At 46.3% G+C, this 15,104-nt stretch overlaps 1 protein-coding gene across 4 annotated transcripts in view; it reads right to left on the bottom strand.

The window, feature by feature from the left end:
• Positions 1–410: 410 nt before the first annotated feature.
• The window catches only part of TOP3A (DNA topoisomerase III alpha), a 14,895-nt gene continuing 201 nt past the window's right edge, over positions 411–15,104 (bottom strand). The window contains exons 1-19 of one of the 4 annotated variants that reach the window (XM_014520152.1): positions 15,060–15,098; positions 14,759–14,818; positions 14,081–14,154; positions 12,983–13,058; positions 11,382–11,490; positions 9,838–9,981; positions 9,062–9,232; positions 8,718–8,818; positions 8,508–8,582; positions 8,303–8,385; positions 7,979–8,186; positions 6,472–6,657; positions 5,918–6,047; positions 5,344–5,457; positions 5,097–5,262; positions 4,483–4,626; positions 3,978–4,100; positions 2,917–3,656; positions 411–1,466 (exon numbers count right to left, since the gene is read on the bottom strand). In XM_014520152.1, the coding sequence (XP_014375638.2) occupies positions 1,285–1,466; positions 2,917–3,656; positions 3,978–4,100; positions 4,483–4,626; positions 5,097–5,262; positions 5,344–5,457; positions 5,918–6,047; positions 6,472–6,657; positions 7,979–8,186; positions 8,303–8,385; positions 8,508–8,582; positions 8,718–8,818; positions 9,062–9,232; positions 9,838–9,981; positions 11,382–11,490; positions 12,983–13,058; positions 14,081–14,145 (2,817 nt within the window). In that variant the 5' untranslated portion in view covers positions 14,146–14,154; positions 14,759–14,818; positions 15,060–15,098 and the 3' untranslated portion in view covers positions 411–1,284. Of the gene's footprint in view, positions 1,467–2,916; positions 3,657–3,977; positions 4,101–4,482; positions 4,627–5,096; positions 5,458–5,917; positions 6,048–6,471; positions 6,658–7,978; positions 8,187–8,302; positions 8,386–8,507; positions 8,583–8,717; positions 8,819–9,061; positions 9,233–9,837; positions 9,982–11,381; positions 11,491–12,982; positions 13,059–14,080; positions 14,155–14,232; positions 14,452–14,564; positions 14,819–15,059; positions 15,099–15,104 lie in introns of those variants that run through there. The other 3 variants (XM_025204636.1, XM_025204634.1, XM_025204635.1) reach the window with 3 other exon arrangements.

The following is a 15,104-nucleotide window of genomic DNA, read 5'->3' as shown; positions in this document are numbered from 1 at the left end:
TTCCAACACCAGAGCTAGAACTTCAGTCCACCAGTCTGGAGAAAATAGGGGGTTGAACAGCCTGCCTGAGAATCCTGCCCCTTCCATTTCAGGCACCTGCAGTGTCCCTTAACTGGTTCTCTAGTCTGGAGCAAGACCAGGCACCATATGCAGTAAGTAAGAAGTAAAGCTCAGGCTCAGGCCCCTTTCCTTTCTCCCCATTCCTCCCCCACCTTTGCAGATCAGTTCTAAATAAAGCTGCTTGGGCCGGCTGCCAGACAGCAGCCACGTTCCTGAGAATGAGGGAATGGAAACAGCTCCGTCTGCACTGGCTGCTCAGAACTCCCTTACTAAGTTTGTCAGATTTGTTAACGCATGAGGTGGAGACAGTCTCTTGCCACCCATTGCTAAAACCTTACCACAGAGGCAAGTTAAAATAAATTCTCCTTTTAATCAAAAGCATGGTGACCTGACCAGAATGAACTGTGTGAACCAGCAGCTCCATCTCCTTCCTCTGACAGCTCGAGTAGAAGTGGATCACAGCTCACTTCCAGGCGCTTTACATGGAGCTTTGCCTTTGGAAGACAGAGCCAGGACTGGCTTTACTTGCAGCTCTTCCCCTTCAGAGGCAAGGAACAGAGCTGGAAACAGTAGAGTAGACCAGTCAGTGTAGCCTTTTCCCATCTTGTGTGATATTATCACTGAAGGGTAATTGAACGCATGACATCCCATGGTGAGGATTATGTGAAGCTGGCACTGTAGGCACCATCAACCTGACTACTCCATCACCCTGAAAGACAGATTTTTAGTCTTTTACTAACCTTGATGTTCTCCTTCCCCCCCAAACACAATGGCTACTGTTCAATGGCAGTCAACTCTTAAGTTAGCTGCTCAGAGTCCTTTTCTGCTCTTCCGGAGAGCAGCCAACACTATAGCATCTTGTCCAAAGCTGATTAGGAACAGACCCATCATCTTGTGTCTGTAAATATAGTGCCCAAGACAAACTCTCCCATAAATCATCCAAGAGACAGCAGCTGAAATCAGGCAATAGCAGTAGTAGCTGAGCCTCCTTCAGAAGTGAGTCCACCTTTCAACTGGAGCCAAATGAAGCCTCCAGCAGTTTGTGGTGCGTGGAGTATGCTCTGTCATCAGCAACAGGCAGATTTCTTAGCCAGCATTTCCAGGAAGGCAGGCACCTGAGGAATCTCTGCTGCACACTGGATTTTAAAATCCATTTCCCCGTTACTGACGTACCCCAGGACTCCAGAGTTTTCAGTTTGTTTCTGTAAGGGTGTTCTGCTTCCCTCAGTGGTTCTGGGGACAAGTCTTCCTGGTGTGACCAGGCTGGTGGCAAATCCCACAAGTCCGTGGTCTCTTCACGGTTGGCCCCTTCGAGGAGAAATTATCTGGCCTTTTAGCTTTGCTTCCTGCTCCTCTTGGGAACCCCTGGTCCCTAAAATGGTTTGAAGAAACGTCCGCAGATGCCCCTGTACAAATTAAAACACCATTTGTATTGTATCTGTGCACTTTATACACACCCCAAGGCAGCAGCCGTGGGAGTCAAGGACAGATGCAGTTAGGAAGCCTGGGTTCAAACTAGGGGTGCGGGTCAGATGTTTATTATCCTCATTATTCAAATTGTCCTTGAATCCAAAGCTGCTTCTGTCCCATGGCTAGCTGTGCTGGGGCAGGAGATCCAAACAAGAAGCTGCCCCCCACCCCCTTGTTAACATGCTCTAGTCCAGTGGTTCCCAATCTGTGGTATGCGTTAACAGATTTATTATAGTTTCTTTATATGACAAAAATTTGCTGGTGGTACTTAAGATTGTATCATTTTAAATTGGTAGTGCACAGTCTGTCAGAGTTTGGGAACCACTGAGCTAGTCTATATCCAAAATGGGAGCCTCAAAAGTTATAGAAAAATAGGGTCGGCTGGGCCCCACTGAGACCACCCTCTGCTCTAGGCTGCGCCCGCCCTAAGCCAGCCCTTGTCAATGGTAAAGCCTGAGTTTTAAAAACAGCTGTAGTCATTTTACTCCCCTACCAGTTTGCTAGAAATGCCAGCTCATGAGTCCCTTCTGCCAGGAGAAAGCTGCTGCATATTTAAGCGGGGCCCTCACATCCCCTCCGACAATCCTGTATTTATTATAACTGGCAATGACCAATAATGGTCAGGCAGTGCCCACTTCAGGGCCCCAGGCCTTGTGATCTGACAGCACTGTAGGAGGAACATGATGAAATCAACTCCCCTTTGTACAATCACCATCTGTGACAGAGGACAGCAAAAGAAAGGGAATGCAGAGGCAGCAGCTCAGCCTCCCCAGTGGGTAAGAGGCAGCTGTAGCACCAGCAGAGGGGAGATGTGCTCCCCCTCTCAGTGTCTTCGTCTTTGCTTCCTAATATCTGATGGCATCTGGCAAAGCGAGCTGTTGCTTATGAAAGCTTATGCATCTCTGAATTGGCCTTAAGGTACATTTCTGCCCTGCCCATCTCTGGCTAAATACCTCTCTCTGCTTCCTCACGGCTGACTGGGAAGGCTTTCCCATGCAAGAGGCCAGTTTTAGGTGAGCAGTTGGGCATTGCCCACCCACTTAACTGTCCCAGCAGGCAGTGTCCTGGCATATGAATGCATCAGCTTAGAATTAAACCTGGAGCAGGTCCATACGCTAACTCTGGTTAACAGAAGAGGTTGCTTAAGCCAGGCTCTGAGGTAAACTGTTGTTACAAGGTGACTTTCAACTTCGCTGTGATTAAAAGAAGGGGACACATTGCCTTGGAGGCTGAGAGGTTTCAAAAAGAGGGAAACTATCTTGGTCCTACTGGTCATTTTGTAGCTTCAGGCATCCTTTTCTGGGCCCCATGTGTGACACATGACCTATACTGTCCTTCGCTGCTGCTTTAAAATTCAACCCCCCAGCCACCGTCTCCCAGCCTCACCTGGGGCCACATTCTCGTCTGCCCACAGAAAGAAGCCACACTGCTGGTCCCGGGGCTTTGGGCAAGTGTGGAACTGCCGCCCTTTGTTGGGTCCATCCTTCTGGACTGTGCGTGTGATAGCCAGCTGGTTGCAGTTGCAAACGCTGCTGCCCCCTCCTTCAGCATCTCGACTGCTGCTCGGGTCGTGTCCCTGGCCTCTCCCTTCTTCCGGGTTGTGGAAGCCTATAGGGGACCTTTCACCAAAGGAAGCTGGCGATGCAAAGCTCCTAGGTGCTGCACTGTTCCTGTCCTCGGCCGGCTGATCCGCCCACAGGAAGAAGTTGCAGCTGCTAGCACTGCACTTGTAGAACTGCCTGCCTTGGTTGGGCCCGTCCTTCCGCACGGTGAGCAGCACTGCCGCCTGCCCGCAGTTGCACATCACTGCATTGTTCTCGTCCGCAGCTACAGCCAGGCGAGCAGCAGTGCTGGGCGGCCTCGTGCCCCTGGGTCCTAGGAATCCAATTGGCGGGTTCGTGGCTGGCCTCCTGTGGCCATTCTCATTACTAGCCATTCGGTTAAGGGAGTGGCTGGCTTGCAGGTGGTTGTCTGCCTGGCCAGCTTCTGATGCAGGTTGGGGCAATCTTTGTAAATACTGCAGGTCCAAGGTGTCTCTCAGCAACTTGTCGCAGCCTCCGATGCAGCCAACAAATTCCAGGGGCAGGAGAGGAGGGGCACTCCCTTGCCTGAGCTTAAATTTCAGCCTAAGGAGACAGAAGAATTCAAATCTCTCTCAGCTCACAGGGTTCTCTCTAGCCCACTACCTGTACTGGAGCCCCAGGGATCTCTGCTTATTCCTCTCTTCCCATCCTCCCCACAGCCATGTGCTACATCTATCAACTTTCTAGTCTAAAACAGTTAAGCCTACCTTTTATTTGGCCATAGCTATAGGCAGCACCCTTCCAAGTACTGCCTCAGTAGCTCTCCGAGCCAGAATGGTACAAGGACACGCATAGACTGTTCTGCCAGCTGCCAGTATGTACTACAGAGCAGTGTCTGTCAGGTGCCTCACTTGTACTGCTCACCTGTGAACTGGATGGGGCTCGCACACAGCACAGACGCTGTCGTCCTTGCTGACTTCCAGCACAAAGTCAGGAAACCAGACAGCAGTTTTGCAAGCAGGATATCCCACGCAGCCAAGGTAAAACCTGCAGTGGAATAAAGAGGGCAGAAGGAAGAAGACTCAGAGAACTTATCAGCCCTTCTACCCGCAGCTGCAAACCTTCTAGGGACTCAGCCAGCACCTGCTACAAAGGGAAGGATTTGTAAAGCAAATGTGTGCTCCAGGAAGAGTGGGGTCATCTGGACATACACAGCTCTGGCCTAAGACACCTTGGCTTCTGAGCTTAGTAAGGAGGAGGCGGCGGCGGGCTGGTGTAACTTCACACCTTGGTATTGGTGACTCAGGCTGATGAGATGCATTGCTAGGGAGCATAGCTAGAGAATGATTTGCCCTCTACTGAGCTGCCAGGGGAATCCACATTAAAGCAGCACATGGGGTTGCGTTCTGCACCAGTGGAGATCACTGACCCGCCATTCTTCCTAGTCTTCAGGACCATGTCATTGTTGCACCGGGGACATTTCCGGATGGCAGCTGGTGTTTCGGGGTAGAGCTCCTCTCCTTGAGCCACTTCTCTGACTGTTCCAAAGTATTGAGACAAAGCCTGGTCCAGCCTAGAAAGAAACACACACACATTCCCATTTGTTTCCACTGCAGTGAGCAATTGCTTCCTCTCATTTTTCATGAGCTGGAAGCTGCTATTTAGTAGCTGCCACTCACAAGTGCAGCTCCTTTGTGTTTCCAACTCTACAGTAAACACGTTTAGGAATGTACCAAGGAACAATGCATCCAGGGCAGCCTCAGTGGGGGGTGCAAACCCATGGAAGTCAGTGCAGACGGACATCAGCTTAGATGGACTGGATTAGATTCAGAACTAATCTAAACCAATGAAGGACCGTTACAAGGTACTGGTTCATGATAATGCAGCCTGCTCCAAGTCATTCCTTACCTACAGATGCTTATGCATCTTAGGCAGAATTTCAAGAAAATCATCTGGTGTGTTCAGATAGCAGGTTAAGCCAGAGGCATGAAGCCAAAGCATCCATGTGCTCTGCTGTTCTAGGAGACTTTTCCTAACACTCACTTGTTGGCTTTGGCCACTGCTTCAATGAAAACTTGCTTGTACTTCTGTATCTGCTGCCTCAGCACTACAGACTTGTCTTTCTTCCCCTCACAGATCAGTTTCAGGTCAGCCTCCAACTCAGCTCGAAGGTCAGGCTTTGACATCTCGTAGCCCATAGAATCGTAACCTGAGGAACAGTAACTAGCTGAGAATGGGAAGAAGTGATGAAGCCAGGACCTGCCTGCCTCGTGAGAAGTGCTGTCCTTACCTTCTACCAGGCCCATGCCCAGATGGCCTGGAAGGAACCTCTGCTCTGGAGTGAGCCCCACATACATTCGTGCCTTGATGGTCTCAATGTGCTCGGCATGAGTGGCGTCAGTCCCTGAAAGCAGATGTGCGGCTGGTGAGCATGCTCACATGAACGAGCAGCCCCGTCACAGACTCTGCGAGGAGGAAGCTCCCCTTCGTGCAACACCAGCTGCTGGAACAGAAGACAGTTTATAGGGAGCCGGATGAGCTCAATGGCTGCCATCGTCTCCCACCACTCCAGTGCCAATTGTAAGGGTGTACTGATGGGCCTAATGGGGTCCTATGTAGACTGAGCTGTGCAGTTTAGAGCACCGGACACACTTTGAGTCCCAGAGGGACTCCACATTTTGCCTGGAGATTATTCTCTAACTATTCTCTAAGTCACTTTGGGAATACAAGTATCCTGGTTACATGCAGGGAACTTCCCCCTTTGCAAAACAGACAGACTGTTACACTTCAGACAACCAAGAAAGAAGAGGCTTATGAATGCCACCCTGCTACGACAGCACAGTCCATGTGCTACAGACACTGACCAATGCCATGTTTGTCCATGAGTGCAATGAGATCAGCTTCTGTGAGGAGCTGGGGCGGGCTGGTCTCCCCATCCACCATCTCCACCGTGGTAGGTTGAAAACGAGTCCCTCTCTCATACACTGGGATGACCTAAACAAGGGAGGAAGAAAAGGAAAATCTGTAGTGAAACCTGAACTAGTGCTATGCCTGCGAGGGATGTTTCTCACAGAGGTTAACAGGTTTGGAGTGTTGCATAGAGCAGGTAAGAAAGAAAAAACAGGCTCAGCATCAGTCAATAGTGCCTCTTTTGGAGACTTATGGACAGCACCAAGATGTCTGCAAAATGAAGTCTGGCCTCTCTCACTGGAACACAAAGGAAGATAGCCACTGACACACTAAACCCTAAAGAGGTTGTCAGATGCCTTCAGCCAAGAAGTGGTCCTACTGGTAACACATTATCAGAGACTCCTAAGAACTAAGCAAGCTTAAACACTGGGGCAATATACTAAACTCACTTGCATCACAACACTTTTTCAATTTAACATCATATATGTTCTTTGCTCAAGGGCATTACCTTGTCACTCCACTTGTCGTATGGGTACACATCCAGGTAGTTTCTGGCAAGGATCATTAGCCCTTGAGCAATAAACCGCTCATTGGCAATATCAATCTCTACAGTGGTTTCCTGTCCTTTGGCATCTTGAGAGCAGCAAGCCAAGAAATGACGTACGATGAATTCATACAGTCTCTGCTCGTTCCCCTAATACCAGACATTGAAAGAAAAGGACAGAGAGTTCCCCCAGTTAAAACACGAAGAAAACCAGAATGGTGCTTTTTTTTTTTTTTTTTGTTAGAGATCAAGGTATTTCAGTCTTACAACATTACTGAATCTGGGATTCTTGGCAACAAAAGGGAGATGCAGGAACTCACAGGGAGTGCAGGTCAGAACCAAAAGACACAGATCCATGCTTCACTGCTGACAAAGGCAAGCTATTTGACCTTTGTGCCTTAATTCCCCATCTGTAAAATACATCCCTAGAAGTCCTTCTACTCCAAAGCCCTCGAAGATCTCTGCCTAAGACGCTTTAGATTCCAAATCACTGGCATGCCTTACTTGGATGTTTTAGGTCAGGACTTGCTATAGAGACATGAGTGGATTAGTTTAAAAGGAACTGCAAGAAGAAAAATGTCTGGTACAACGAAAGGCAGCATTTCTTCTTGTCTAAGACCAAGGAGAAAGTGTTCTAGCGGCAGCCAATAGGATAAATAGGATAAACAAGGGAACTATAACTGAACATCTCACTATAAGTCAACACACTTAAGTGACAGGATGCATGGATTTAGAATCATAGAAAATTAGGGTCAGAAGGGATCTCAGGAGGTCATCTAGTCCAACCCCCTACGCAAAGCAGGATAAGCCCCAACTAAATCATCCCAGCCAGGGCTTTGTTGAGCCACAGCTTAAAAGCCTCCAAGGATGGAGATTCTACCATCTCTCTTGGTTTGGCTACGGTCAATCCTTCCAGATCATGGTGGGTGTGTGTGTGTGTGGTCACACAGACCTTTGGCACATATGCCTAGGCAGAAGGTTTGGAGGAGTGGAGGCTGCCCAAGACCTTCCATCCCTGCTTTAGGCCACTAAGACAGAATCCAACAGCCAGACTGAGTCCAGACATTTGGCGCCTCCATGGCTATAGTTGTATAAGCATCTGGGAAAAGAACCCGCGTTTCCTGTGTAGCAGACTGAAACGCAAGAGACTCCACCACCTCTCTAGGTAACCTGTTCCAGTGCTTCACCACCCTCCTAGTGAGAGAGTTTTTCTGAATATCCAACCTAAACCTCCCTTGCTCCAAATTTCTAACTTAGATTATCACATTTTGTTTGCCTTATTACTAAGGCAACATATTTCAGAAAGGAACTTCAGCTGAAACACGCACACTAGAGATACAGGTATTTGAATACCACCTGCTAATGAATGCACACCAGGACCTGTGAACTCGCATTCAACCAGCACTACTGAGAAGTACAGTTGATAGCATAAGTAAGAACACTAGTCAGCCCTGCCCCGTGTTAGACTCACCTGCAGGTTACAGGTGTATTTGGTGGGGTGAATGGGGGGGTGAGCCTGATCGGTTTTGGAACCATTCCTAGGTGTTGGCCCACCCTGGTCTAGAATCCTTTGTGCAAAAGCTCCCCAGTGTGGATCTTGGGTCTGCTGCTGTACCAGTGCAGACAGGCTTAATTCTTTGGGGAACATGTTGGTCTCAGTTCGGGGGTAGCTTATGTACCTGTAAGACAAGAGGGAATATGTACATCTGATGACAATCACTCATGGGATCCCACACTTTTTAAAGACATTTCATTCTTTCTAATAAGCTAGCACAGCAAGTTCTGGGAGACCCACCCTTGAGTATAGAGCTTTTCTGCCACTCTCATGGTCTCTTTGGCATTTATTTTCAGTTTGCGGGATGCCAGCTTCTCCAGTTCCTGTGCCACAATGAGACAGATAAGAACATGAGAATGTACAGCATGAATATGAACAGTCACTGGAGCCCACAGTCAGAGCTCATTTCAAAAAAGTCTTTTTAATATGATCGTATCAGACATACCACTGTGTCCAGAGGCAGGGGCCTCCACTTGCTTTTTGGTTTGCTACCAATCATGACTACAGTGGCTACTGGATCCTGCAGACAACATGAGCAGAAGGGAAAACCACGCTGAAGCGTCTAAATGGAGAGCTACTAAAAATGTGTCAGCTGGAAAGGGTGCTAGAAATACTTACCAAACCCCACGGTTCAGGGTCAGTTATGTTTTCTTACCTCCATACACATCTGGTAGAGGACAAGGCATGCTGTGTGGTTAAAGAGTCGATTCCTCTTCCAGCTGAAGTCCACAATGGCATCCTCACGTTTGTGAGTCACTGCATGGAAAAACCAGATGCCATGTCAGAGATGTACATAGCAGAATTGCTCCAAGTTGACAAGGAAAGAAAGGGGAACATGGGCAACTGGGACAAAGCAAGAGAGAAAAATAGCAATGTTTTTGTATTACACAAAAGCATTTCCAATTCTTATCTTACAGGAAAACTCATGCTCTCTTTCTCTTTGGAAAGTGCTGAGCTGTGCTAGACAGCAAAAGCCTGTCACTGGTATTCAGAATTTACCTTTTATTTTATAGAAGGTTTCAGGAACAAAAGCCTGTATGGCTTTAAACCTTTCTACCACAAATCCCAGAGTTGGGAACTGGCAGCTACAATAGCTAATTAAAAGCTCTGCCAGAACATCAGGGAAGATTCTGGAGAGCCTCAGGGTCTGGAATCTGGTGAAGGCAGCACCTGGAAGGGAACAAAAGGGATCTCAGAACTAGAACATTGTAATTTTAGAAAATAATTACACTGCTTCAAGATTCAACCATTGCAAAAACAGCAAAAGCCCAGTCAGTATCACAGGAATACTAAAGAACCAACCACTTCCTTCAAAACCAACCACAGGGATTCTAATAAAGCAGCTGAAGACATGATCCATTTATTCATCCGTGATCTAAAAACCTGCCACCCAATTTTGCATTTTTGCCTCAAGTCACAGGGAAGTGTGGACATCTGGCTTTGATGCACCACCACCTACTGTGCCATGGGAGCCTGAGCAACATGATGTCAGTGCCAGCTCTTTATGCAGGGAAAGCCTGGTGGTAGGCTCCCTTTCTTATGCTGTAGTCTGAAGGAATTCAAATGATTTAATCACTTTTTTGAGCTAAACAGGTATGGCAAAGCAAAGAGCAGTCCTGAACATCACCTCCTCTATTTATGCACCGTAAAATTCTAGCTTTCCTTTAAGGAGATGTTTACATAGTCCAAGTCTGCTACTAAGTTCATGTGTAAGTTGTTCACACGCCCACAACCTTCAAAACCTGCTACCCAAGCCCTGCTTCATACCCACACACCTATTCTGAGATCCAGCTCCTGTCTGACATCGACAGCATCACTAGTGTTCTGATCAGGCTGGGTGAGGTTTTCACAGGCAACTCGAACAGCATGCGGTGTGATCTCAGAAAAGCGGGCTCGGAACACCTGAAGGCTTGGCTTAACTGTCCATTAAGGAGATAGATTGAAAAATTATTCATAGCCCAGTAAAAAGCAGCAGTTTGAGTGTTTACTCTTGTACCACTTTGTGGTAGGTCCAAAAATAGTATAAGTGTGCAAAGGGGCCCCTTCATTAATGCCAGCTCTGCAATGTTTATAGACTGATCTAGGGTCCAAAAATAGTCTCTTTCAAAGCACTGACATGTTATGATGTCCCAGTAATCTTTACATTTGTCATTCTTGTAATTCAAGAGAGATACTAATCTAGCAAGTCTGCACCACTTTTACATCTTGCCAGTCAAAGATCCAGAGATAGTTCCCACTGAGACCATCATGCAGAGCCAGTTTCAGTTTGTGCCTCTTAATTAGTTTTGGCTGAAGGCCTAAAGTCATTATGGCACAAATGGAAAAATGCTCGCAACAGCTCTGGCAGTGGAACAAGGACAGAGGAAATGATTACTTGAAGAGGGAAGAAACAAAAAAGTTCCTCTTAAGAAATCATTTTACTTTGAGTATATTCATGGTCCCCCATTAACTCCTTGACATTATTTGAGAAGTGAATGGGCTCAATGACAATCAAGGAAATCTGCATGGGTCTTAACTGCATGGCCAGAAAGCTGTGTGCACAACATAGCTGAGAAAGCAATCAGTTCATGTCTGACGAGAGCTCACCAGGAATTTTGACTGAAAGGGTTTTTTTGGCCAGAAAATGCTGATTTGTTAAAATGATTTCTCTGATCCAAGGGGGAATTTCTGGATAGAGAAAGAGCCCCCACCCCTAACCCTTCTCCCCAAGAATAGCCTTTTTATTTACACATTTATATGTGGAAAGTTTTTGAAAGGTCTCATATTTGCTCTAATGCAGGACAAAAAACAATTCAAAGGCATCCCTTTATTGTGACACGGAATTCCTGTTTTCCAGCCAGCCCTACCTTTGCTGCCCAATGCCATTACAAAGCGTGGAGAGCTCTCTCACCCAGAGCATAGGTTCTGGCAACACAGAAAAGTCTTTAAGCATACGTTTGGGCTTTGGCAACATTAAACATATTGGGCAGCCAAAAAAGGCAACCTTCACAGTGCTGCTCTGCCACCAGACCTGATGTCCAGCCTCCACCAAGACTCCTGTTTGTGGCTGCCAAACATGCAAAGAGGTTTACAGATCAGCTACAGCCATGTGGATCTTTGGTTTGGGTGATAGAAGCTCATGCTTTGGGATTCAGAAGTGCCCTGCAGCTAGTGGCCTGTTCTGGAGGGTCATGTTACATGAACATGCCCATGGTACATGCAAAAGCACAACCAGAGTATTCTACTTGGACACAGTGATAGCCTTCAAGCAGCAGTCCAGGGCTAGCTTTTTAGTCTCCATTTTAAAGAAAGTCAGCCTGATGGCAAGACTTCCACCTACCAGCTTTGCAGACCTGGATGATCTCAAAGCCAATGTTCTCTCCTTCTCGATCACAATCAGTCCAGATCATCAGAGCCTGGCATTGCCTGACTTCTCGTTCTAGGGTCCGCTGGGATGAGACAAAAGCATAAGACATGGTAAGTGGCTTACTGTAGCATCTAATTTAACTTGGAGGTGAATCACCAATAATGCCAACAGTCTAAGTGGATCTTGAATGGAAGATATACCCATAGCAATATGTTTGCAATAGAAGATAGCTGTAATCACGCTTTCAGCAGTAGACACCATAACCCATTCCTCCAAGTGTTGATATGTTTGTTATTGAGCCTTACTGCTCACAGAGATGGAGTGGACCAGTCATCCACGTAGTTCCTGTACCGTATGCATCAGAAATTACCTGCATTAGTTATGCTGCAAGTTTTCAATATAATTTGCTGCTGGGTTTGTATGCATAAATCTTGCTAATTCTTACTCAGCTAATTAAATGATATCAGGGATCCTGATTTTCCCTTTTAAAAATGGCAAATTCTCTGATTAAAATCCCCAAAATCCACATTTTTCCGTAATTAAAATGAAACACCACTATATCTCGGTTGAACACAATGTTTTATTGATAGATTTACAGTTTTAAAGACATTTGGAAGCCTACCAGTGCCTCAGTCATTATAAGATAAATTCTAAATACCTATATAGTTTAGTGTTTGATTTTTGTTTTCTTTTTGGGGAAAAAAAAAAAAAAAAAAAAAAAAATCAGAGCTCCCCCTGCCCCCTTTGTGGTGCTGAGCAGCCCCGGTATGCCAGTGCCTCACCCCACACTGCCCATGCCACTGTCACATCTGCCCCATACACAAATCTGGAGTCATGTGCCCCCCAACATCTCCTTCTCCGAGAGACATGCAAGTGGCACCCCTTGCCTGATCACCCTCCTCCCACTCCCCCCAGCCTCTTGCAGGCTGGAACACTGCCAGACTGCAAGGGGAAACCCTAAGTTTTCTCCTTATCCTAAGTTTTTCTCCTTAAAAAGAAAAATCTGCATTTTTCTGTAGTGAATGGAAAACCCAGATCCCTAGTAATTATACAAACATAAAACATGTGGTTTTGTTGATTTTAAGAAAGATTGCTGGTTTTAAGAAACACTGGAGTAACAATTCTCCTGGGACCTTTCCAAAGACAGCATTTGTATCTGGTTAGTCGGCTAAAAATAAAGTTGACTCTTGCCATAAGCACTCATTTTTGTTCATTCATTCCTCAAAAATCACAATCTGAATTTGGACCGTGTCCTTTAGCATGATTTTTTTTAAAAATGGGATTGTTCAACACAATGGGACCATTTATATCTTTATAACAATAAGGAATTCTGCTCTGGTCCTGTTTTCCTACCATCTTCCCTGCTCTACGAGCAGATACTTTAATTCTAAAGGTAGCTAGTGTGCACACAGACTGAAAAATGTAAGTGAAAATACTGATATTGGCTAAAGTCCTGGAGAACTAAAGGGTATGGACAAAAGTCCAGTCCATTCTCTGCCTGCACCAATACTTGGGGAGCCAGCCTCTGAATTCTGTGTAGCAGGAAACTTTTTAGAAGGCAGGGAACTTTGTACCTTAATATCCATGTAGTTTTCAGGGCAGTATTTCTCAATCTCAGCATCAAAGAGCACCAGGGGGTTGCAGCTATGCCTGATGAATGGATGATAAACAGCAAGGATTAACAGACAAAAGGAACTAAAGCAGAAAAAGCAAGACACTTAATGGAGCATGCTCTCTCTCTCTGTCTCACTAATATACTACTGAAGAATGATGATTTCAGCTGCAACATTACTGTCTTCATCTTAAACTATCAGAAGCTAACAGAGAAATACGCGCTAATACTTTTAATTAGATTTACGGGTTATCAATAAGAACAAAGTTTTACTATAATAAAACTTGCCCTTTTGTTTTTGGCAAAATATTTCAAGAAAGTAAGATGTAATATGGCCCATTTAGTCACTTCTTGAAAGTGATACAGAGATTTTAGAAGGCTGCAGTGTTGTAGCCATGATGGACCAGGAAATGTACAAAAGCCAAGGATTTTTTGTGGTATCTTTTACTGGACCGACTGTATAGTTCGGAGAGCCTTTGGACAAGTTTTCAGGCATGAGGAAAGGACAAAAGACCTGAGGAAGAACACTTGATGCCCAAAAAGCTTTTCCAAAGCTCTCCAACTATACAGCTGGTCAAATAAAATACTGGTAAATCGACAGCACCGACTTGGACAGAATGGGAATACACCAGGCTAATTATAGAACCTCAGTGGTTCAAGTCCCCAGCGGAAAGCTAACAGATTAAAAAGAATCCGCTCCCAGGTTGCAGAGATGGTGTTGCAGAGGTTAAACGTTTTTACTCCTTCCACACTTGCAAATATGCATGACGGCAAAGACTTTGGGAACAATACTTAAGAGAAGAGAATTCCAGCAGAGATCCTCTACAGGGTAGGACACGACTTGGGGGACAGTCTAACGTCCACAACACATGACCTCCGAGACACAGCTCCGATTCCATCCAGCCACAAGCGCACACACGTTAGCCAGTGCATTACAAAATTAATGATCATACACTGTTTCTGAGCCCGATTTTCAAACCGTCACTGCACTGCCTCTCAGCATTAAAAGCAGAAAAAGCAGGCAGACGAATAGCTGGTCTCTGTGATTAGGGACACTAACCATTTGCGAAATGCCGTCTTAAACTCATGACTCAGCAAATGGCCTGAAACAGATGTCATCACCATAGTAACATTCTGCAAGAAACAGATTAAGATAATTAGCGCTTAACATTTCCTTCTCCCTTGCTACGAGCTGTTTACAACAGCTCCTACCGTCTCCGGACACGATCCTCATCAGATGCAGCTGCACCGTTTCTAGGCAGCTCTGCTTCTATTGGCATAATCGTATTTCTCCCGTCGAGCCCCACGTAAGTACTAGGAATACGTTGTTTTGTCTGACCTGGGAACTTTGAACGTCTAAGTAACACAGAGCTGCTCATCTGCTGATCTCAGCATGTTATTTTACAGATGAAAAATGAAAGCACAGCAGGCGAAAGTGACTTAAAGCCACACAGAGGGTTTGTGGCACAGGCAGGCACGAAATCCACGCCGTTCCCACTGAAACACGCTGTTTTTACAGGAGATGAAGACTACGCAACACTGACCATGAAAACAGCATGTTTTCTGTGCGCTCCAAGTGAAAAGTTGACATCTGTATTTCACAGCGATTTGGCCCATTTGACCAGCCAAATCCTTTTTAATCGGCAATAATTCTTCGGTGATCGTTCTTTAGATAATCCATCCGCCTCTTGCGTTTTCCCGGGATCAGGAAAGTTATCAAAGAAGTTGGAATCGCTACCTGGCCAAACAGATGATAGTCGTATTCGTAGATCTTGTTGAACCTGGACAAGCCTTCTCTCTAGAATGGGAAAAAAACACCAAAAAAAGAGAGAAAAAAAAAGTCACTGGATGTAAGCAACAGGCGTAACGGAGCAGGCGGGGACGTGGGACGTGTCCAGACACACGTCAGTGAATCGATCACGGTTAGAAATGGCACGGTGCGTTGTGAGAGCAACGGCAAGCCTTAATTTCACACCGTGCTCGTGTGCGCTTTTATCGCAACTTCCCCCCCGGGGCTGGACTGGCTCGGCGTGTCTCCCCCGCCGCACGCGGCCGCCCGACAGCAGGTCGGCGATGCCCCGCGC

Source organism: Alligator sinensis, unplaced genomic scaffold (assembly GCF_000455745.1).
Source record: "Alligator sinensis unplaced genomic scaffold, ASM45574v1 scaffold1283_1, whole genome shotgun sequence".
Taxonomy (NCBI): Eukaryota; Metazoa; Chordata; order Crocodylia; family Alligatoridae; genus Alligator; species Alligator sinensis.
The sequence above is the reverse complement of the archived record's forward strand: the minus strand, read 5'-3'. Positions and strand labels throughout refer to the sequence as shown.